The sequence below is a fragment of the Cucumis sativus genome, chromosome 6 (assembly GCF_000004075.3).
Source record: "Cucumis sativus cultivar 9930 chromosome 6, Cucumber_9930_V3, whole genome shotgun sequence".
Classification (NCBI taxonomy): Eukaryota; Viridiplantae; Streptophyta; class Magnoliopsida; order Cucurbitales; family Cucurbitaceae; genus Cucumis; species Cucumis sativus.
Genome location: NC_026660.2, coordinates 1,735,550 through 1,758,055, shown reverse-complemented (window position 1 = coordinate 1,758,055; position 22,506 = coordinate 1,735,550). Strand labels below are relative to the sequence as shown.

The 22,506-nt window shown below is 35.1% G+C and overlaps 4 protein-coding genes across 4 annotated transcripts; 3 read left to right on the top strand and 1 right to left on the bottom strand.

Annotated features, from left to right (window-relative positions):
• Window positions 1–942: 942 nt before the first annotated feature.
• LOC101214061 (cellulose synthase A catalytic subunit 2 [UDP-forming]) lies at window positions 943–7,556 on the top strand. The gene is made up of 14 exons (XM_004138334.3): window positions 943–1,572; window positions 2,136–2,331; window positions 2,461–2,684; window positions 2,773–2,875; window positions 3,041–3,218; window positions 3,599–3,865; window positions 3,953–4,298; window positions 4,427–4,564; window positions 4,680–4,805; window positions 4,910–5,122; window positions 5,232–5,499; window positions 5,628–5,824; window positions 5,908–6,258; window positions 6,348–7,556. The coding sequence occupies exons 1-14, from the start codon at window positions 1,492–1,494 to the stop codon at window positions 6,930–6,932; spliced, it is 3,273 nt and encodes a 1,090-aa protein (XP_004138382.1). The 5' UTR covers window positions 943–1,491; the 3' UTR covers window positions 6,933–7,556.
• Window positions 7,557–11,158: 3,602 nt separating this feature from the next.
• On the top strand, window positions 11,159–14,079 carry LOC101214304 (60S ribosomal protein L3). Its single transcript, XM_011658156.2, has 6 exons — window positions 11,159–11,225; window positions 11,703–11,794; window positions 12,056–12,166; window positions 12,285–12,589; window positions 13,110–13,519; window positions 13,605–14,079. The coding sequence occupies exons 2-6, from the start codon at window positions 11,710–11,712 to the stop codon at window positions 13,861–13,863; spliced, it is 1,170 nt and encodes a 389-aa protein (XP_011656458.1). The 5' UTR covers window positions 11,159–11,225; window positions 11,703–11,709; the 3' UTR covers window positions 13,864–14,079.
• Window positions 14,080–15,253: 1,174 nt separating this feature from the next.
• On the bottom strand, window positions 15,254–17,488 carry LOC101214544 (pentatricopeptide repeat-containing protein At4g01400, mitochondrial). Its single transcript, XM_004138336.3, has one exon. The coding sequence runs from the start codon at window positions 16,895–16,897 to the stop codon at window positions 15,449–15,451; it is 1,449 nt and encodes a 482-aa protein (XP_004138384.1). The 5' UTR covers window positions 16,898–17,488; the 3' UTR covers window positions 15,254–15,448.
• A 2,346-nt stretch (window positions 17,489–19,834) lies between these two features.
• On the top strand, window positions 19,835–22,077 carry LOC101214787 (peroxiredoxin Q, chloroplastic). Its single transcript, XM_004138337.3, has 4 exons — window positions 19,835–20,208; window positions 20,321–20,458; window positions 21,338–21,427; window positions 21,576–22,077. The coding sequence occupies exons 1-4, from the start codon at window positions 20,008–20,010 to the stop codon at window positions 21,792–21,794; spliced, it is 648 nt and encodes a 215-aa protein (XP_004138385.1). The 5' UTR covers window positions 19,835–20,007; the 3' UTR covers window positions 21,795–22,077.
• Window positions 22,078–22,506: the final 429 nt, after the last annotated feature.

The window sequence follows — 22,506 nt, the reverse complement described above, 5'->3', positions numbered from 1 at the left end:
AAAATGAACATGTTGTTAAAGAGAATTTAATTGAGATATTGATTTGTGTTGTGAGGGATAAAAATGTACATGATCTGATCTCCTATAATACTAAACAATGAATTAAAATTTTGTTTGTAAGAAAAAGAAGAAAAAGAAGAAAAAGAAGAAAAAGAAGAAAAAGAAAAAGGGGTTAAAATAGGATTAAAATGTGGTGTGTAATATAAAATGGTTTAAATATGTAATAATGAGCTAATCAAAGAGATGGTAATTGATAAATATAAAATAAGAATAATAATTTGTTTTGTTTATAATTTAAAAGAAAAAGAAAAAAGAAGAAGAAACAATGAGAGGCAGAAGTGAGAAAAGTGAAAGAAAGGAAAGGAGGAGCCGACCGACAAAACAAAATAATAATAAAAAAAAGGAAAATAGAAACGTTAAAGAAAAAAAGGGAAAGGGGCATTTAAGTAAATTGGGAAGAAAGTGGGAAACAGTAGGGACATCTCATCTATTACATTAAATCCAGCCGGTTTATAACTTTCTAAATATCGCGAGATATTGCACGACCGTCGGTAGACTCATCGCACGTGCCCCACGTGTCCCCTGCCCTACTCTTGCCTCCCTCTCAACTCTCTCAATCATCTCTTCATATAATTTTTTCCCCCAATCTCTTTCTTTTTTTTTTTTTTCTATTAATTTTACCCCCCAAATCCCTACTGTTTTCCGTCGGAACAGCTAAAACCCACGACGGCACCGCCGACGGTGACGGTGATTCTGGGTCCCACACTACTCATCACTCGTCACTGATTATTAGTTTAACTTTTCTTTTCTTTTTTTTAAGTTAAAATTTTGATTGATGGGTGTGTGTTTTGTTGTGTATCGTCGTCTTCTTGTGATTTACGCGTTGAGTTTGTGCTTTTTAAGAACCCCAATTAGATTCTCTCTGTAAATCTCTCAATTGCTCTTTTGGTTTTTTTTCTTTTTTTTTTCTCTCTCTCTGTAAAATTCTTGTGTTGGTCACAGATCGAGAATCCACCATGTAATGCACAGACTCCAGCTGGGACGAAACTGGGTCTCACAAGAAAAGAATCATTCATTGCACACACATATACAATTTCTTTACTTCTTTTTTTTTATTATTAATTAATTTTGTGAATTTTCTATTTTTCTCTTAAAAAAAAAATTGAAATTTCTTATTCCCTCGATTTCTTTTATATCTAAACCCACTACCCTGTCTCTCTCTCCTTCTCTCATATAGACCAGTTTTTTATTCGTTGAAGAAGTATAGTCTAGTTTTTGTGCTGTTTTCTGGATGGAAATGGAAATGGGTGCCTGAGAAAGTGGGCTAAGACTTCAAACCAGGCACCTAAGACCAAAGTGAGAGTTTCAGAGAAGGAAGGAAGGGGCTTTTGGTTTTGAGAGTGATGAGAGAACTTGAAGGGCTGCTTTTCTGAGCTTGGTTTCTCTTAGATTCTGAGTTCTTTGGTTGTTTCTCTTTTGATTCCCACTCTAATGGATACCAAAGGTCGACTCATTGCTGGTTCTCACAACAGAAATGAGTTTGTTCTCATCAATGCCGATGAGGTTGCAAGAGTAAGTCCTGCTCTTTGAGTTCTTTGTTATTGTTATCTTTGCCTTCTTACTTGGAATGCTGACTTCTTCCACCCATGTTCTGATGTTTCTTGCTTCTTTGCCTCTGAAATCCTCTTTCTTACCCCAATTCTAGCTTCTGATTCATCCCCATTTCTTCTAATTTGACTTCATATTGCATGGTTGCCTCACAAAACTGGATCGCTAGCTGATTTTTCTTGCCATGTTTGCAATTTGTTGTCCCACATCTTCTTCATAATCCCAGAAGGGATCTTGAAACTTCAATGGCAGATTGTGGGTGAAGAAAGTTTTTCTCTGTTGTTCTTTATCATCTGGAGTTTCAGTTTTTTGGTACAGATGTTTCTGTTTATTTGGTCTCTAGTTTCTTGGGAAATCCAGCTTCATAGACCAGATCTTGGCGTTACTTTTACCCGTTCACTTTCTAGATTTCAGAGCTAGTCAATGCGTTGGATTCATGAAGTTCTTATTTTTTATTTTGATTCTGAATAAGCTCTTACTCTCTTTCTTTCTTTTCTAAAACTATTTTAATTGTTTTTGAGTTGCAGGTGACATCTGTGAAAGAGCTGAGTGGGCAAATTTGCCAGATCTGTGGGGATGAGATAGAAATCACCGTAGATGGAGAGCCATTTGTTGCCTGTAATGAATGCGCCTTTCCAGTTTGTAGACCTTGCTATGAGTATGAAAGAAGAGAGGGCAATCAAGCTTGTCCTCAGTGCAAAACCAGATACAAGCGTCTCAAAGGTGAATGATTGAATGAATATTCTTGAGCGTACTGTCTTTACATTTCAGAACTTCCATAAGAAGAAATTTTAGGTTCATTGATGATAATTCATTCTTTGACTTACAAATAATGTATTGATTCAATTGCAGGTAGTCCTCGGGTTGAAGGCGATGAAGAAGAAGATGATATTGATGATCTTGAGAATGAATTTGACATTGCAAACAAGGATCCTAACAGTGCATCTGAGGCAATGCTCTATCCTCACCTTGCCGTTGGGCGTGGTTCTCATGCTAATGGTTCTGGAAATATGGCTTCCGACCTGGACTCCTCCTCTGTCCCAACTGATATACCTCTTCTCACCTATGGCCAAGAGGTGAATTATCTTCTCCTTACAGTTATACCATCAACCATTTTCGTCATCTCTAAATTTGCTTAATATTTGATTGCTATTTGATCTGAAGGATGCTGGAATTTCCTCCGATAAGCATGCTCTAATTATTCCTCCTTTTATTAGCCGTGGGAAAAAGGTCCATCCGGTGCCGTTCACTGATTCTTCCATGTCTGGTAAGCACACTGAATTCTTGTTCACATTGAATTTTTGTAAGTCTGTTAGTAGGAATGAATGTTCTTAAAGTCTTTGGATCCTCATCTGGCATGTATTTTTGTTGCATCTAGGTTATTTTTATGTTTACAGTCTAGTGACTGATATTTTAAATGTTGATGTTGCAGCCAATCCAAGGCCAATGGATCCCAAAAAGGATTTAGCTGTGTATGGGTATGGAACTGTTGCGTGGAAGGAAAGAATGGAAGACTGGCGGAAGAAGCAAAATGAAAGACTTCAAGTAATTAAGCATGAGGGTGGTGGTGGAAAAGGTGACGATGAGCTCGATGATACAGATTTGCCTATGTATGTCCCTTCTTTATACTCAAAATGGTTTGTTTATCCGCTGATGTATATTTCTTTTTGGTCTCGGTAGTAATTTTTTATCGCCGTCGTTGCTTGTTCTATTTTAGCAGATTTCTTTACCGTCTTTAATATGGAACTGTCCATTTATTGGTGTACTTTGTCAACATATTCACTAGATGCTTGAGTTTTCCATGAGGACAATAATCTAATTTATCTTCTTTAACCTCATAATTTCTTTTTGTCATTATGAAACTGCCATTATGCAGGTTCAGAATTAGGATCTATAACTACGACATAAGGCTTTATGTCATGGATATAGTTTGATTTAGAAACTGCTAGTTTCTTCTTTAGCTTATGTTTTTGTTAATATTGTTCTGTAGGATGGATGAAGGGAGACAACCACTCTCCAGAAAACTGCCTATCCCCTCAAGCAAGATAAACCCGTACAGAATGATAATCGTACTTCGTATTGTCATCCTTTGCCTCTTTTTCCACTATCGTATTCTTCATCCTGTCCATGAGGCATATGGGCTGTGGTTAACATCAGTAATCTGTGAGATTTGGTTTGCTGCATCATGGATATTGGATCAGTTCCCAAAATGGTGCCCCATTGTTCGAGAAACTTACCTTGATCGGTTATCGTTAAGGTACAACCTCCGCCTCATTCTGTTCCATACGGATTTCCCCGTTCCTTCTCTCATACTCAGGTTTTCATTTGTTATATTTTGGTTCAGGTACGAAAAAGATGGCAAGCCATCAGAATTGGCTTCGATAGACGTTTATGTGAGTACAGTGGATCCATTGAAGGAGCCTCCTCTCATCACAGCAAACACTGTCCTTTCTATTCTCGCTGTCGATTATCCTGTAGACAAGGTTTCGTGCTATGTTTCTGATGATGGTGCTGCCATGCTTACTTTTGAAGCCCTTTCGGAAACTTCTGAGTTTGCAAGAAAGTGGGTTCCTTTCTGCAAGAAGTTCAATATTGAACCTCGGGCCCCAGAATGGTATTTTGCCCAGAAGGTCGACTATTTGAAAGACAAAGTTGATCCAACATTTGTCAGGGAACGACGTGCAATGAAGGTTTGAAAATTGAACCTTTTTTGCTTTTCTTTAAAGTAGTATTATGATTGTTCAAATGAGTGAATGATGAACTTTTACTGTATATGGAAGTAATTTCTGTATCTGAAAGTTGGTGTGGCCTTTTGCAGAGAGACTATGAAGAATTTAAAGTTCGTATCAATGGGCTTGTTGCTATGGCTCAAAAAGTTCCTGAAGATGGGTGGACGATGCAGGATGGAACTCCATGGCCCGGGAATAACGTTCGGGATCATCCTGGAATGATTCAGGTGGGTGGATGTTTCTTGATGCAGTCTTTCAGAATATTCAATACTTTTTCCTCTGGCCATTATGTGTTATTTGGTTCATTATTTTACAAGTTTTTTCTTTAATAATCTTCTGCAGGTATTCCTTGGTCAAAACGGTGTTCGTGACTTGGAGGGAAATGAATTACCTCGTCTAGTGTATGTATCTCGTGAGAAGAGGCCAGGATTTGATCACCACAAGAAAGCCGGTGCCATGAATGCTTTGGTATCTCTCTCTCTGTCTCTCATCTCTCTCTGTCTCTCGTCTCTCTCTGTCTCACATACAATTTAGTTCACCATTGACTAGTATATATCATTTGATTCCTCAAGGTGCGTGTCTCGGCAATTATCTCAAATGCTCCATACATTTTGAACGTCGATTGTGATCACTACATCAACAACAGCAAGGCTCTTAGAGAAGCAATGTGCTTCATGATGGACCCAATTTCAGGAAAAAGAATATGCTATGTGCAGTTTCCACAAAGATTTGATGGGATTGATAGGCACGATCGATACTCAAATCGAAATGTTGTATTCTTTGATGTAAGTAAACATTCCATATACCTTGACTCAAATATTCATATGAAGACACTATTTACCTCATCACAACAACCAAGGAAATGCTAAGTTCTCTTTATGAACACTATTTCAGATTAACATGAAAGGATTGGACGGTATTCAAGGGCCAATATACGTTGGAACTGGATGTGTCTTTAGGAGGCAAGCTCTTTATGGGTATGATGCCCCTGCTAAGAAGAAAGCACCAAGAAGGACATGCAACTGTCTTCCAAAATGGTGCTGCTGTTGCTGTGGAACTAGAAAGAAGACTAAAACAAAGACCAGTGATAAAAAGAAATTAAAGACCAAAGATACGTCCAAACAGATTCACGCACTTGAAAATATTGAAGAAGGAATCGAAGGTATGAACACTTTTAAAAAATACCAATTAACAAAATGCGCAAAACTTGAAGAGGAACACATTTCAGAATATTTGGTTTTGCTTAGTTAAAATCTATGCTCACTTTACTACGTTGTGGTTCAAATGTAGGAATAGATAATGAAAAATCATCTCTGATGCCCCAAGTTAAGTTTGAGAAGAAGTTTGGGCAATCACCAGCATTCATTGCTTCCACACTCATGGAAGATGGTGGCGTGCCAGGAGGAGGGACTTCTGCTTCATTGTTGAAAGAAGCCATACATGTAATCAGTTGTGGTTATGAAGATAAATCCGAGTGGGGTAAAGAGGTATGAAGTTCACTCTCCTGAAGTTCAGAAGTGTCAATTTTTTTAACATGCCTCTAATATTTTTATTTCCTGTTTCGTTGCAGGTTGGGTGGATTTATGGGTCTGTTACAGAGGATATTTTAACAGGTTTCAAGATGCATTGTCATGGATGGAGATCAGTTTATTGCATTCCTAAAAGGGCAGCATTCAAGGGTTCAGCTCCTATTAACTTGTCTGATCGTCTACACCAAGTTCTTCGGTGGGCTCTTGGGTCTGTTGAAATTCTGTTGAGTAGGCATTGTCCAATATGGTACGGCTATGGATGTGGTTTGAAGTGGCTTGAGCGTTTCTCATACATAAACTCCGTTGTGTATCCATTGACGTCAGTTCCACTGATTGCTTATTGTACGCTGCCAGCTGTCTGCCTGCTTACAGGGCAGTTTATTGTACCCGAGGTAACTACCATCATGACTTCGGATTGGGTTAAGTTTTCCTTTTGTTGGGTTTGTTCATCTGAGTGACACGTTCTTTGTTTGATATGCAGCTTAGCAACTATGCCAGTATTATTTTCATGGCACTTTTCATCTCTATAGCAGCGACGGGTATCCTAGAAATGCAGTGGGGAGGTGTAGGGATCCATGATTGGTGGAGAAACGAGCAGTTCTGGGTTATTGGTGGTGCTTCGTCTCATCTTTTTGCACTTTTCCAGGGTCTGCTAAAGGTGTTGGCTGGTGTTAACACAAATTTCACTGTCACATCCAAAGGAGGAGATGATGGGGATTTTGCCGAGCTTTACCTCTTCAAATGGACATCATTGTTGGTCCCTCCCTTGACCTTATTGATCATAAACATTATCGGAGTAGTTGTCGGAATTTCAGATGCCATCAACAATGGTTACGACTCATGGGGTCCACTCATTGGTAAGCTGTTCTTTGCATTCTGGGTGATTGTCCATCTGTATCCATTCCTCAAGGGTTTGATGGGGAAGCAAGACAAGGTACCAACTATTATCATTGTGTGGTCAATCCTTCTATCATCCATTTTGTCGCTTTTATGGGTCCGAATCAACCCCTTCCTCGACAAGGGTGGCATTGTGTTGGAAGTTTGCGGGTTAAACTGTGACGACTAAGATGCCGAAATACACACGACATGAAGGATTACGGGTAGGAGTTGTGTTTCAAATTTGTACGATTGAGCGTGGGGACTCACTAGTCTTGAGCATTTGTTGAATAGAATACGGTAACGGTACTCCACCCGAGATTGTGAAGCATGAGTCAGAAGAAAGATGAGTTGCAAAAGGCTACTTGTCCTGGATTGTAGATATGGAGGAATTTGCATATCACACATCATCAAAATATTTGTTCTCTCTGCAAACTTTGTCATTGATTCTTTTTTCTTCTTCTTCTATACATGGTTTTTTTTATTTTGTGGAAGGGACTGTAATTTATATTTTGTGTCTGAAATCCAAGAGCACATAAACATAAAAAAGGAGGTGGGTGTTAGTTTGATTCTTCATAAATTTATCCCTTCTCAACAAGGGATTTCCCATTCCCTTAGGTGGTTTTGTCAAGATTAAGATTATTGTTGTTGTATCCTTATTTGTTGTTTGTAAATCTCTCTTCACTCAATCAGGGGTTTAGTTTTTTTTTTTTTTAATTTATGGTTTCAATTTTAAACTATAATTCTGCCTTGTTGTAATCACAATAATTATAGTTGTCATCTTAATGCAATAATGGAGGACTTCCTTGCATCCCTTCTCCATCTCTATTCTATAAATATATATATTTTTTATGTATTCAGGGATATTGAAGATAATTGCTTGTTTTCCTTTTTAACTTTAAACTCTAAACTATACTTTCAGATATGATTTAGGAAACTTTCTTTCTAGCTTGGAACCAGTTTGATTTCCAAAGATCTGGTAGTCGGTTTGGGGTGGAAAAGATTTTAGTTGGTCAGGGGATGAGTTTTCCCTTCTTTGTGCCCTCGTCGAGTATTAGGGATGGTTGTGATAAATCTTTGCATCAGGATTTTGTTATGTGATTGGATTGTCGATTGTTTGTGCCTTTTTCGGTTTCTGTGTCTGCTGCTACTTCATGATGGATTCAAAGTTGTTGGACGTTGTCTATTGGGGGGAGATTACTAGGTATGGAAGTATTCTTTAAGGACCATCTCTTTTGACTTTTAGGAGATTTATTTGTTTGCCTATTTGTGCGGAAGCAAGAGCCATTGTGGAGGAGGGTTTGTTCGTGTCTCAATGAACAGTAAACTTTTATTACTATCCTTTCACATTTTGGGAGTTGATTCATTTGATCGATAGATCCATTGAATCTCATTTGGATGTTCATCCCTTTTAGTAAATGTTTGACGTTAATATGACTTTCGTGTTTGCAAAAGCAATAGCTTGAAAAGGCAAGAGATGGATGTCGGTGTCAGTTTGGGCCTTAGATCTGTTTTCAGGTGTTTGAAAAGGGTTATCATTCCCCATTGAAGAGGGAGAGAACGTTGAAGTGGAATAGGATCGTGGTTATGGTTTTAGATTTGTTTGTGGGTGTTTGAAAAGGGTTATCTTTAACCATTGAAGAGGAAGAGAACATTGAAGTGGAAGAGGGTCATGGTTATGTTTTAGATAAGAGGGAGAGAACGAATGGTAGTTTCTATTACTAATCGTATGTTGTCAATGATAGAAGCTATCAATGATGGCAAGATGTCCGTGAAAACATTGTTATGAGTGGTAAAAGTTGGAATTGCACATTATCAATTATGAAAACTAACAATGATAACACGATGAAAAGAGAGTGGATTAATATTTCTCAAATTGAGTGCTTTCAATTGAGCAACTTGTGAAGGTACTGCTAATGACCCACATCTCAAGTATCTTTATAGAAGCTCTACCAAAGCCAGGTTTACTTTTAAGATTTTCATATTAAACTTTGCATTATTTATATAATCTATTTTAAAAACTACTATGCAATTATCTTGTTGATGCTGAATATTTGCAAGATATCTAAGACCTTATAAAGATGAAAAATCATCTCCTTGATTTTCGTGTGGGAGTCAACCAAGAGGTAAGAAATAAATATTTAACCACAAATGTTCATCTTTAAGTTGTACAACTAAGAGGACATCTGGTGTTTGAAAAAATAGATGATGAGTGCTAGCATATGCATAGTTTACTGTTTGATAAATAAGTAAAGATTGCTGTTGTATCAATGGTACTTCATAATGTTATAAGAACTCATTCTACAATTTCTACAATTGACCTTGCCTTTCAGTTTAGGTGGTTTTGACGATGATAAAGAATTGCTCCACTCAATGATGACAAAAATGAGTTGAGTGTTTATGTAGAAAGTGAAGTACGTTGTCATGGAAGGAAGATGGAAGAGTTGCGAGAGAAATTTGGGAGACTTCTTATATCTCGTTAATATTTTTGTTAGACAATTTGCTTTTAAATATATAATAATATAGTTTAAGTATTTTGTAAAGATACAAACATTTCTAGATTTACCCAACAACGAAATAAATTAACAAAAGTAGATATATTATAATTATTTTTTAAAAATATAAACTTTCGAATATAAAGTACACATTTTCGGTAATTTCATAGTTTTAAATCAGTATCAAAATTGAAAAATCAATTATATATATGAAAATCTCTTTTAAGAGTTTTTATTAGACATAAATTTAAATGTTTAGAAACCAATTTTTACAAAATTAATTGTAAGTTAGAACTTAAACTATGGATAGTATGGAAGATTTAAATAAGAAGATCAAAATTTTAATTTGGAAACTTAAAATGAAAATTTTGAAAAACAAATAAATTCAAGTTTATATTATTATATATCCATACATTATACTAATTCTTAAAGTAAATTTAAATATTTCAAATTACAATCAATATAAATAAATCTCATTATCTTTTGCGAGCCAAAAAGTGAGACCTACAAATCAAAGTCTCTTCTAAGATATATTTATGTGTCCATGGATATAAACTAATAACAATAAATTACCTATGCATACCGAAATGAATTTCATCTTGCGTAATTATATTCTTAGTTCTCTACTTGATCTTAAAGGTTCAGTCGAACAAAAGTTCAGTCGAACAAAAGTTCAGAACAAAAGTTCAGAACAAAAGTTCAGTCGAACAAAAGTTCAGTCGAACAAAAGTTCAGTCGAACAAAAGTTCAGTCGAACAAAAGTTCAGTCGAACAAAAGTTCAGTCGAACAAAAGTTCAGTCGAACAAAAGTTCAGTCGAACAAAAGTTCAGTCGAACAAAAGTTCAGTCGAACAAAAGTTCAGTCGAACAAAAGTTCAGTCGAACAAAAGTTCAGTCGAACAAAAGTTCAGTCGAACAAAAGTTCATAATACACTCAAAATTAAGACTAAATTACCTATGTCATTTTAATGAAATATAAATCCTAGTTAGTAAAATTACATTTAGATTTGGGTAGCCCGATATATAAGAAACCCCAACACGAAAAATACTAAAAATGCCCCTATCAACATGTTAGATAGTATCAATACTATGCATCCAAAATCTAAATTATCGTGTATGATTTAACCAAGTACTTAAAGAACATTTATATTTAGTGTACCAATATTGTTTATTTAGTTGTGTACAAAAAGATCTTTAATATTTGGACTTAGAACATGATTTTCTTCATTTCCATTTTATTTACATAAAATTAATTTTTTTAGAATAAAATATTTAAAATAATGACACTATATTCCTCTATTTTTTATAAAAAGAATTATTTGCTATCTCATATAAAAAATATTTTAGATACAAATTTATCGTATAATAAATTTCTGCACTTTCCGAATCGGAATTCATCTCAAATCCGTAATGCGACAAACTTCAAACGCTAACAATCTTATTTCGTTTCAGATCAGAGAAGAACTCATGAATTAAAATAAAGGAACGAATCAGAAGGGAAGAAAAGAGAACCCTTCAAAAACACAATAAAATTAAACCAAACCAAAAAGGTAAAGACTTTTAAAACTTTAAGAGAAGAGAGTCAGAAATCTCGTGTGGAATAGGTGCAGGCACATCGCAACCAAAGCCAATTAGCCGCTTTGCTCTAGCACTGAGACTTATCATCATTCCCTCTTCGGAAAAAACCCTAACCCTAAACCCCAATTGTCAAAAGGAAAGATGGATCGATCAAATGAAGAAGACGCAACGATTTGAGTCCATTTTATATTCGCTTTGCCCTAAAATTACTTTCCCAATGGGCTTTATGAAAATGGGCCCTATGTTGGCCCATTACATGTTGTTTCGGCTAATAGGCCCAAGCTTTTGAAATCAGGGGTTGATTTATAATTATAGAAAGATTTGGGGTTTCTTACAAATGTTGTTACCTATATATTACGATATCTAGGGTTTTTCATCCGCCTTGTGCAGTTGCAGTAGCCGCAGGGGAAGTACGGGTTCTTTCTTTCTCCTTCGCTCTTTGTTTCTTCTTAACCCTAATTTATCTCTGATTTTGAGTGGTTTTGTACATTTTTGCATTGGACCTTGTTCCATGTTTCTACTTTGAAGTTGATATCTTTCTGTTTCTACTCATTTTCGCGTTTGGTTTATGTGAAGGTTTAGTAAATGCGGTTGCACTTGAACATATTCTGTGGTTATTTTGTTATTGAATGATCTTGCACTCTGATTTGTAGAGATGCAGCCTAGCAACATTTTGGATTTTAATAATTGATTCTTGTTATAAGTAATTGCCTATTCTGAGTTAGATATACTTGTAGGAGATGGTTACTTAAGATAATAGTTAAAAAAAGTTCCATCTTTTGATTGTTTAATTGTGATTGTGGTCTATTTCTTCTCTTTCTTATAGTGTTTGGTATTGATAAATTATTTTCCTTGATATTGAATAAATGTTTGTTGGTTATGTGAAGGAAGAAGATGTCTCACAGGAAATTTGAGCACCCAAGGCACGGGTCCCTTGGATTTCTTCCAAGGAAACGAGCAGCTCGTCACCGTGGAAAAGGTTCTTTTTCTTTTAGGTTTTGACTAGTTTAACGTATTATGTTTGAACGTAAGTGTATCTTGATTAAAACAACCGAAGAGACGTATGATATTTCGTAGATGAGTGAAATTTTTAATTATATGATTGTAACACGATGACAGATATTTCGTATATTGATTATACAACTTTCCCAGTTGAGACATGATCAACAATCAACATTTATGTATTTTAGTATTGTATAGTGAGAACTGAGCTTTTCTTAATTTGTTTTCCAATCTGCAGTGAAGGCTTTTCCTAAGGATGACGCAACCAAGCCTTGCAGGTTGACTGCCTTTTTGGGTTACAAGGCTGGAATGACCCACATTGTCAGGGAGGTTGAGAAGCCAGGATCTAGTACGTGTTCTTTGAATTCACTAATTTATTTGGATGACCTTGTTGTGTGCATTTCATTAACTTTTATGAAGCTTGCAATTAATTCTTACATTTGGTTTCTATTTTGTGTTATTTGTAGAACTTCACAAGAAGGAGACATGTGAGCCTGTGACAATCATTGAGACCCCACCAATGGTGATTGTTGGTGTTGTTGGATATGTAAAGACCCCACGTGGCCTCCGTACTTTGGGCACTGTATGGGCTCAGCATTTGAGTGAGGAAGTTAGGAGGAGGTTCTATAAGAACTGGTGCAAATCAAAGAAGAAGGCTTTCGCTAAGTACTCTAAACAATATGAAACTGATGAGGGAAAGAAGACCATCCAGGAGAAGCTTGAGAAGCTGAAGAAATATGCATCTGTGATCCGTGTTTTGGCTCATACTCAGGTAATGAAGTGGACGTAAATTCAACTGAGTATCCTATATTTATGTAGAAATAGTATATTAGATTAATTTCAGAATGAACATATCCGTTTTCAGTTTTCATTATAAGAACTCTTTATTCTTGGTCTATTTGAATTTGTTGGTTAGTCTATTTGTGCAGGCAACAGATCTATATATTTCTCTTGCTCGTCTAAATCCAATTGTCCTTGAATATGAAGTCTGTTGGTAGACTAATTTTTCTTGCTGGTTACTCTATTAAAGCTGTTGAAGATATCATTGGTTTTTCTGTTCTCGTCTTATTTAAGGATATCAACCTACTGGTCTGTATTATGTTTTAATGTTTTAGAACATAGTGCACTTTAGTAATGTGCTTGGTTTTGTTATCTGGTGAGGTTTCATATTGTTTACTAACTCGGGCAAGTTGTTTCACCAAGATGAATTGTTTTGTACTTATTGTGCACACTAGTAATGTTACTTACGTTTAAAGGTTTATTACTTTAATGCATTGCTTTGACTTTTGTAGATCACCAAGATGAAGGGATTGAAGCAAAAGAAAGCACACCTGATGGAGATCCAGGTCAATGGTGGTTCAATTGCTCAGAAGGTGGACTATGCCTACGGTTTCTTTGAGAAGCAAGTTCCAGTAGAAGCTGTTTTCCAGAAAGATGAGATGATTGACCTTATTGGTGTGACCAAGGGTAAAGGTTATGAAGGTGTTGTCACTCGTTGGGGTGTTACACGTCTCCCTCGTAAGACTCACAGGGGTCTTAGGAAGGTGGCTTGTATTGGTGCATGGCATCCTGCTAGAGTGTCATTCACTGTTGCCAGGGCTGGTCAGAACGGTTACCATCACCGAACTGAAATGAACAAAAAGGTCTACAAAATTGGAAAGACGGGGCAGGAATCGCACACTGCTATTACTGAATTCGACAGGTTAGCTTGCTACATTAGGTTGAATAGCGATTTCAAAGTAGCTCTCGTATTTTGTCTCTTATTTTGCTTCCTTTGTTTGAAACAGGACTGAGAAGGACATTACTCCCATGGGTGGTTTCCCTCACTACGGTATCGTGAAGAGTGACTACTTGATGATTAAGGGAGGTTGTGTTGGACCCAAGAAGAGGGTCATCACCCTTCGTCAGTCTCTTCTCAAACAAACTTCTCGTGTGGCTCTTGAGGAGATCAAACTTAAGTTCATCGATACATCCTCCAAGTTTGGCCATGGACGCTTCCAGACAACACAGGAGAAACAGAAGTTCTTTGGTCGCCTCAAGGCTTAGATTTAACTGCCCTCCTTTATCCATGGTTGTTTTTTTGGTTCCTATCATCCCTGAATTTTTGTTATCTGTCTTTCATTTCGAGTATTTTGAGTAGTGGAGTTTTTGTTATTAAATTTAAATTTTGAACTTATAGTTTCCTATTAATGAGACTTGATTTCTCCTTTTACAATTTGTGTCTTCCTCTTATTTTAATCATAACAACCGATATGATGTCTACGTGAGTCATTTTTAGTATTTTTAAACTCTCCTTAAAGGATTAAGATTTTGACGATACTTTCAATCTGATTTTGTTCATAAATTTATAGGTCATAAAAGTAACTTCAATTGTGATATTAATTTTCAAGGTTACCATTGAAACTCTATTTACTAACGTTCTTAACGATACCTTCTAATTATTATATTATAGACCTTAAAAGAAGAGGCTACAAACAATTAAAATTTTACTTAATTATGAAATCCCAAACTACATGAGGATGAGAAATATCGATTGAGTTCATTGGTATCTGTATGTAGTCTCATGTTCAAACGTCCCATAGTTTAAACTATAAATTATGTTTTTAATTACCCTAAACTATCTAGAAAAAGGGCTACTACTAAAAAAATAAATGGGCAGGTTGCTTCTCCAATTTCAAATTCTCAATGCACGTTTCTCCTTACATTGTAAGCTTATGATGGTAATTTACATGTTTTAATTAAAGTGTACGAAATATATCAAATCAAACATTGTAGCTCATATTTACAAGTTTTAGGGTTTTGTAATTTTTTGGTTTTATTATATTTTTAACTTGTTTTGCCATACCTACAAAGAATAAGTAGGGTTGTCATTTTTCTAAGGCTTTGAAAACGTTATTCTTTCTGGTTAGCCCATGAAATAATTGAAGTCCAATTTTCTTTTCCTGCAAGCTTGCATGCAATGGCAGGAATTTGTAGACAAGTTTTAAGTGAACTTTTTTCAGTTTGGTTTTACTTTTTGGTGGTTGATCTTTCTTTGGGAGTAAGGTTTGTAATGAGATTACTCTACCCACACCTTGAGAACGAGGTGCGTTTTTGGGACCTAGCTAGAAATAAAATAGGTTATTAGAAAAATATTAGTATGAAAAATTTTGTAGTGAATTTCCTTTGGGTGAAAATTTGAAAAAATGCAGTCCTCTTGAAAAGTTAGGTACTTTTGATATTATAGCTTATATTTCAATATATGATTGTTCTTGAGTATCTCTTATTAGATTGAAGTCTACCTTATTTTCACATCTCATTTTTTTAACTTTATTTAGTCCACCTTTTATCAATGTTTTAAGAACCCAAGCAAAATTTTGAAGAAAGTAGCTTCTCAAAGTTTGTTTTTGTTTTTAGATTTTGACTAATCCAAATGTGGAGGGGAAAAAAGCATAAATTTCAAAAACAAAATGATGTTCATGTTTGTGCTGTAAATAGGATGGAAGATATCCAAAAACTCAATCAAGCATGTACAATAAAAATTCAAGCCGTTTGTGCAACTTGAGCTACAAATGAATTGATTATGGCGTATATCTCAAACCAAGAGACTAAAAATTTGAATACTCTTACAACTAGTTTAACTAAGAAATATTCAAATCCTTCGTGATATGGAAGCTTGTAGCTTCCTAATTAAATACTCACCCAAACCAGTGCCTGCTTCAACTATTCTAGTGTCTCTTCTTACATCTTTCTTCAAAATCTTCTCCCAAACTTCACAAAATTTGGCAGTGTCCTCAACTTCACAAATCCCAGATATAATAATCTCCCAAGTATCGGAATGAGGGGCTTTCCCACGCTTTAGCATGTCTTCAAGAACACTACACGACTCGTGGATTCTGCCAATGCTATGGAAACCCTTAACCAAAGCATGAATGACAGAGAAATGTGGGTAAAAACCCTTTAATGTCATCTCCTCAACATAACCCTTTGCCAATTCAAACATTCCTTGATCACATAATCCATTAGTCAAACTCTCGTAGGATACTAAATTAGGCAAACAACCATTTGACTGCATATCCTCCAGAATCTTACAAGCATCAAGAGCACGCCCTTCTCTGCAAAATCCCATTATAACTGTATTGTAATGAGCAATATCAGGATTGCAACCTTTAACCTTCATTCTACAGAGAAGTTTATAAGCTTCCCTTAGCTTTTTCTTCCTACATAAACTATTTAACAAAGTGGCATAGCTCAATGTGTCTGGAATGTATCCTTTGTTCAACATATCTTCAAGCAAGTCAACAGCACCATTCACTTGATTCTTCCTGCAAAGACCCTGCATTAATGTCCGATACGTCTCGACATCTGGAATGACATTTCGTTCGAACATCTTGTTGAACAGTGTGTAGGCAATACTAATATTTCCATTCCAACAGAATGCACGAATAAGAATGTTATAAGATTTGGTGTTGGGCAACACTCCATGATGACGGGCATTCTTGAAAAGATCAAAAGCTGGTCGAATGAAGTTACGATGAGAAACCAAAATTTCCAGTATGCGGTTCAATTGTTTGGAAGAAGGCGTACACCCAAAGTCGATCATAGTATAAAAGACTTTAAGAGCTTTATCTGGTAAATCAGCTTCACCATAGATTTTGATTATGTAGGAGAAGGCTGTTGGAGTGACAGGGTAACGTCTAGACTTGAAGCTAAGAAGAAGATCATCAATCAGAGAGAAGTATTTGGAACGGCCTAGCTTGAGGATAAGAACGAGGAGAGAGGAAGATGATGGTCGAAAATGGGGTTGACGACAAGCATAGTCGAAAATTTCCTTGGCAAGAAGAGGATCAGATTGGGATGCAATGAGTTTCTGTACCCTACATGGAGACCCAATTGAGAAATCTGGTTGATCTTCACACTGCTCATGTTTTACATTGGTTATCAAAAATTTTGATTCATTGTGCACATTTAAGTGTGGTTGGTAAAGAGAGGATGAGGAGGAGATTAAATTACGAAGCAATGGGGATTTGCGGGCAACATGAGCAGCAGCAACAGTCTCAATAGTCCTATAATTACAGGGCCGAAGAAGGTGTTGCCACATAATTTCACAAACTTTCGAATTTAACTATACTCGAGGCTGAATTCTTTTTTTTCTCTACAACCTCCAAATTTAACTGCCCCAATGGAAAGACAAGATTCAATGGCAAGGTATGGAATAATTATCAGCGAAAGGAAGTTCAGGCAGAGATATCACAAGCACTCAAAATCAAAACCATATCAAGAATTTTAAGAATTGATTTAAATTTTCATAAGATTAAGAGTGATGCCAGTGACTTGGTAGATTTTCACAAGTTAGGTTTTGGAAATTCCAAGAGTGAATTGTTAGTTACAGTTGGGAAGAATTTAGGGAAAAAGTGGGAATTTGACCTATTGCACAAGGAAATGAAAAATCAAGTAGTTGCTATCTATCGATCATGTTAATGTATATCTTAAGAAGAATACGTGGGTACCGGAGTCGGGAAGATGAGCGGCGCGAAGGATGTTGGTTGGCAGCGAGAAGAGGGGCTGGTCTGGTGATCTGGTGGTTTGGGCAAGAGATGAGCGGCGCGGGGGTGTGTTTGGGGTTGAACTGGTTTGAGTTTTGAGTTATGTGTGACAGAGCTCACACGGATCCAAATCTTAAAAGAATAAACGAGAAAATTGTGCAACTAAAATAAAAAGAGAATGGTCAACAATTTAGACGGATATATTCACTTTGTTTTTTCAAATATAGCATAATATATTTATTTAAACTTTTTATATAAATATTTTCATCCATTTATTCTCGTTTACAATCGTTTTTCTTTTATAAATTAAATTATTTATTAAGAAAATTAGTAAATTTTATCAAATATTTTAAAATTCTATCAATAACAAACATTTGATAGTCAATAATATTATTCTATCAATGTCATTGATAGTCAGTGATGGACGATAGAATCTAAAAACTTTGCTTTAACTTGTAAATATTTTAATTTATTTTGCTATTTTTAAAAATATCCCTATTTAGTATGTAACTTTTTCCTATCGAGTGTGATTTATTGTACATTCAATAATATTATAAAACAATAGGTATACAAAATTTATTTATATGTGTTAATTGAGTTATGTTCATTTTGCAACTATAATTAATTTACGATGTTAAATATAGTATTGGTTCACATGAAATTTATAGAGAATTTCAATTGAAGAAAGATTTAATTCGTGGAATTTGAGCTTTGTATTTGTATTGATTCACTTTGATACAGTGAGTACAATTTCCTAGATGTTTGGCATTTAGGCTTGATGATCCTCATGGATGAATGACCTTTAGACATATTTCTTGGATGATCGATCTTTAGATTAGATGATTAGTTTGGATCAACTTCTAACTTGTTGATCTATTTGGATGCAACTTTATGAAAGTTATATTCTTGAGCTTTTAAGAGCTTTATATTCTTTAGATCTTCAATTGTTTATATTCTTTAGATTCTCAAAACTTTATATTCTTTAGGTCGTTGAAGCTTTGTTGTTCTTATAAACTTTTAGATCTTAACAGCTTTAAAACTTCAGTCTTCCATCAAGTTTAATCTATCAAGTTTATTAGTTTTGTTCTTACGAACTCTTTGATCTTAAGAACTTTAGAGCTTAATCAGTCCTCAAGATTTCATAGCTTTAATCTTCATTCTTCCTCCCAAATGAAAGGGCAAGACCTTTATTTATAGAAAATTTCTATGAATTAAGGCAGGCTTGGATTTAGCTTGAGCTCAACCTTCTTTTTAGGCCAAAATTTCACCATGAGGCTTAAATTGGATTAGGCTTGGACCATTGTAATTACTCGACTCAATACATTTATAATTTTCGAAATAGACTTGAACTTTTATTGTGATGGTGTGACAACATTTATTTGGCCAAACTTTTTCAGTAACAAACACAAAAATAATTATTTAAATTAAAATACAATTTTTAAAATTGCTATCAAACACATACTTGAAAAAATAAAACACTAACTTTAACATGTTTATTTGAAGTTATTTTCAAATTTAAATTCTCAATTGGCTATCAAATATTTCTTTTAAAGAAAAACATTTGTCATGTTAGTGTAAAATTAGCATGGACTCTTATGCACACATGTTAACGTCTTGCCTTAGCTACTCATTTCATTTCTTTTCTCTAAGTTTTCTCGTTATGAGATTAAACGTAGTTTGGACTAGGTTAAGAAAAACATGTTTTTAAGTTATTTATTTTTTTAATAAAAGTTTTTAAAATATACTTCATTAGTTATTTTGAGTAATTGTCAAACACTCTCATTTTTTTTTAATGATTTATTTTTTAAATTAAACACGTGAAATGTATTAAAAAACACAACCTAAATATTTGTAATATTCCTTTATTTCATTATTCGCCGTGGCTTTCGAGAAAACAAAAACAAGTGAAGAAGGAAGCAAAAACGAACAAAAGAAAAGAAAAGAAATGAAGAAGGAAATAAATGTTGTAAGAAAGAGGGAGGACAAGAGCACAAATATTAAGAAAATGTAATATTAAATAAATATGAAAAATAAAAAATATTTTTTTTCAAGATTTAGAAATTTCAGCAATATACGTTTATTATCTCCACTACACACTTTTTCGATTAATAACCTATGGATGCACATATCTCTACAAAGCACTATTTATAGAGATTTTGGATAGTAGGAGGTAAGCTTAATTGAGCAATAGTGATGAAATACCCTCAAAGACACATGACCACATGGATGTGGATGGAGTGCGGTGGGAGTAACACATATAAGCATAAGCAACATCTATTTAACACTATATTAATATTTTAGAACTAGAAAAGTGAAACTTAAGCATGGGTACCACTTATGAAGCTGACAGAATGAGTTAATTTTGATATATACAAACATTGTCTCCCAAAAGCACTTGAAAAAGTGCACTCCCAAGCTCCTATTCTTTGTGAAGATTCTAGAGAGGGTGAGGCCAACAATGGTTGAATCCAAAGGTAGAGGAGAGGCCAATCTATCTATTACCATTACCATCTCCTTCTCCACTCATGATTTTCCACCTATTTTCACATTTAATTATATTAAAAAGAAACCAGCGTGTCTACGCATCTACCATATCTACGCAGGATAAGAAAGAATAGAAAAGAGGGATTTTGAGAGCATATTTTTTCTCACAAACCCTCCAAAAATGGCTTCTCTTCCTCATCCAAAGCTCTCTCTCACTTCTCTTCTACCATCTCTGACTCCCAAAACCCCATCTTCTAACAAACTTCCTTTTCTTTCTAGATCCTCTACTTCCCACTTTCATGGAGCTCAAATTTCTCACCACATTCTCCCTTCATCTCTTCCTTCTTCCTCTTCTTCCTTCAAATTTACCATCTCCGCTAAGGTACCCTCCCCCCATCCCCTTTTATTGGGATTTTTAGTGTTACATTTTGGTTATTTTTTTTTTTTTATTATTAGTAGTATTTCATTTTGGTTTTGTTTTTGTTGATGTGTAGGTGAATAAGGGCCAAGCCCCTCCTCCTTTCACTTTGAAAGATCAGGAGGGAAGGAATGTGAGTCTTTCTAAATTTAAAGGGAAACCTGTGGTTGTCTATTTCTATCCTGCTGATGAAACTCCTGGTTGCACCAAACAGGTACTTTTTCTATGTTCTAAAATGTTGTTCATGTTTGCTTCCATTGAAATTGGCTAATTTTATGCTAGTATATTTTGGGACTCGTTCTTGCTTGAAATAGTAACACTTGGGGAAAATGTTGGAGTTTTGTTCTGTATGGATAACCCAAATTTGTTTTTGGGTTGAATGACCCAAATTATGAAAACTATTTTGCAAACGTTACAATACACCAGTCAATGCTGAATTCTCTTTAGATCCCATTTACGGTTGTGGATTTGCTCGAATTGCGAATTGACGAGTCCTCAGACGCGATTTCAAGGCACATTATGATTTTTATAAAAATACAAATTCTTGCGATGCTGTGACTTTTCTTGGGATATGAATTGCATTTGAGGTCTCATCAATTTGTGATGAATGACACCGGCGATCGTGAAAGGATAATAGTATTGACACATGCAAAAGGCTAGTTTTCATGTTTTTAGTATTTTATTGTTTATGATTAGTGCAATAAAATTTGGGTCACATGTACAAAAATCTCAGAAAGTTGAATGGTTTCAGCGTGTCCAACCACATTGCTAGTATACGGTATGTGAATGTTGATTTGGCTGTTTGGGTCAATAAGCTCGGTCTTGAGACATAAAAACACCAAGTGCTTAGGCAAAAAACACCAAGGGCTTTTTAGATTGAATTTTCAAGTGACTAGTGACACTTCCTTAACCCTATATAAAATCAAATCAAACAGGCTCTAAGTCACTAAGTTGTAGACTTCGATATGTTTACAAGTGCTTTTATATTTTAATGCTTTCAAGGTTATAAATCACTTCCAAACATAAGTTCAATGAAGTTTTGACCCATCAATTAAGGGACATTATCCCTAACAGGAAATTGACATTTATGCAGGCCTGTGCTTTCAGAGATTCTTATGAGAAGTTCAAGAAAGCAGGAGCTGAGGTTGTGGGCATAAGTGGGGATGATTCATCATCACACAAGGTAACTATAGAAGCACTTTTTTCCCAAGCTACCAAAATTTCTGTAGCAGGCTGAATATTTTTATTTAAACTCAACTTCATCTGATGAACTTCTTAAGACTCAAAAACTAGCATTATTAACAAGTAGGTTGACATTTTTGGGAATGTAGGCTTTTGCTAAGAAATACAGACTTCCATTCACATTGTTAAGTGATGAGGGTAACAAAGTGAGAAAAGAATGGGGAGTTCCTGCTGATCTTTTTGGTACATTACCTGGAAGACAAACTTATGTTCTAGATAAGAATGGGGTTGTGCAGCTCATATATAACAACCAATTTCAACCTGAAAAGCATATCGGCGAGACGCTCAAATTACTTCAGAGCCTTTAAATCTCTCTCTTGTTTATAGCTGTGCATTTCGTTGTAGAATTAGGAAGTTGTTGTTTGTTGGTATCGTTTGAGAGGCAATTATCTAGTTCTGAATAAGAGTGAAAAATGATGATTGTTCTTTTATTGTTTTTTTTTGGTTACTACTCACAAGTGAGATCGTGTATATTTGAATCATAATGCATGCAGTGTAATGTCTTTCACAATGTTCAATAATAAAACTTGTTGGTTGTAACAGAACAAGCTCTCATCAAGTTGTTCTATATAGTACACAAATCTTTCCATATTGGTCTAAATCCATTGAAGTTTCACAAACTCCTTAAAGCCAAAGACTAAGGCTTAGACTAAATTTTTGTATTATAGGTCAAGCATTCATTCATCGAAGCTGTTTAGGGCACTGTGTTTATATAACATGGTATATATGTCTATTTTGGGCTGCAGAGTTTGTTTGTTTGGGTTCATATGTAATATGTGAGTGACGTCTGATGCTATATTTTGAACTCTTCCTAATATATTTTTATGATTACTATTTTTGTTTTGAAACATGTTTTCAATAATTTACATATTCACGTTAGATTTCAACAAAGAAAATTTAATTTGTGATAATGAACTTGATTTTATTGATTCGTAATATAAATGTTTCAAGTTACTAATTTTTATCTAATACTTTTTATATTTGAACTTGCGATGGTCGATCCTTGGACTTGATAATTTT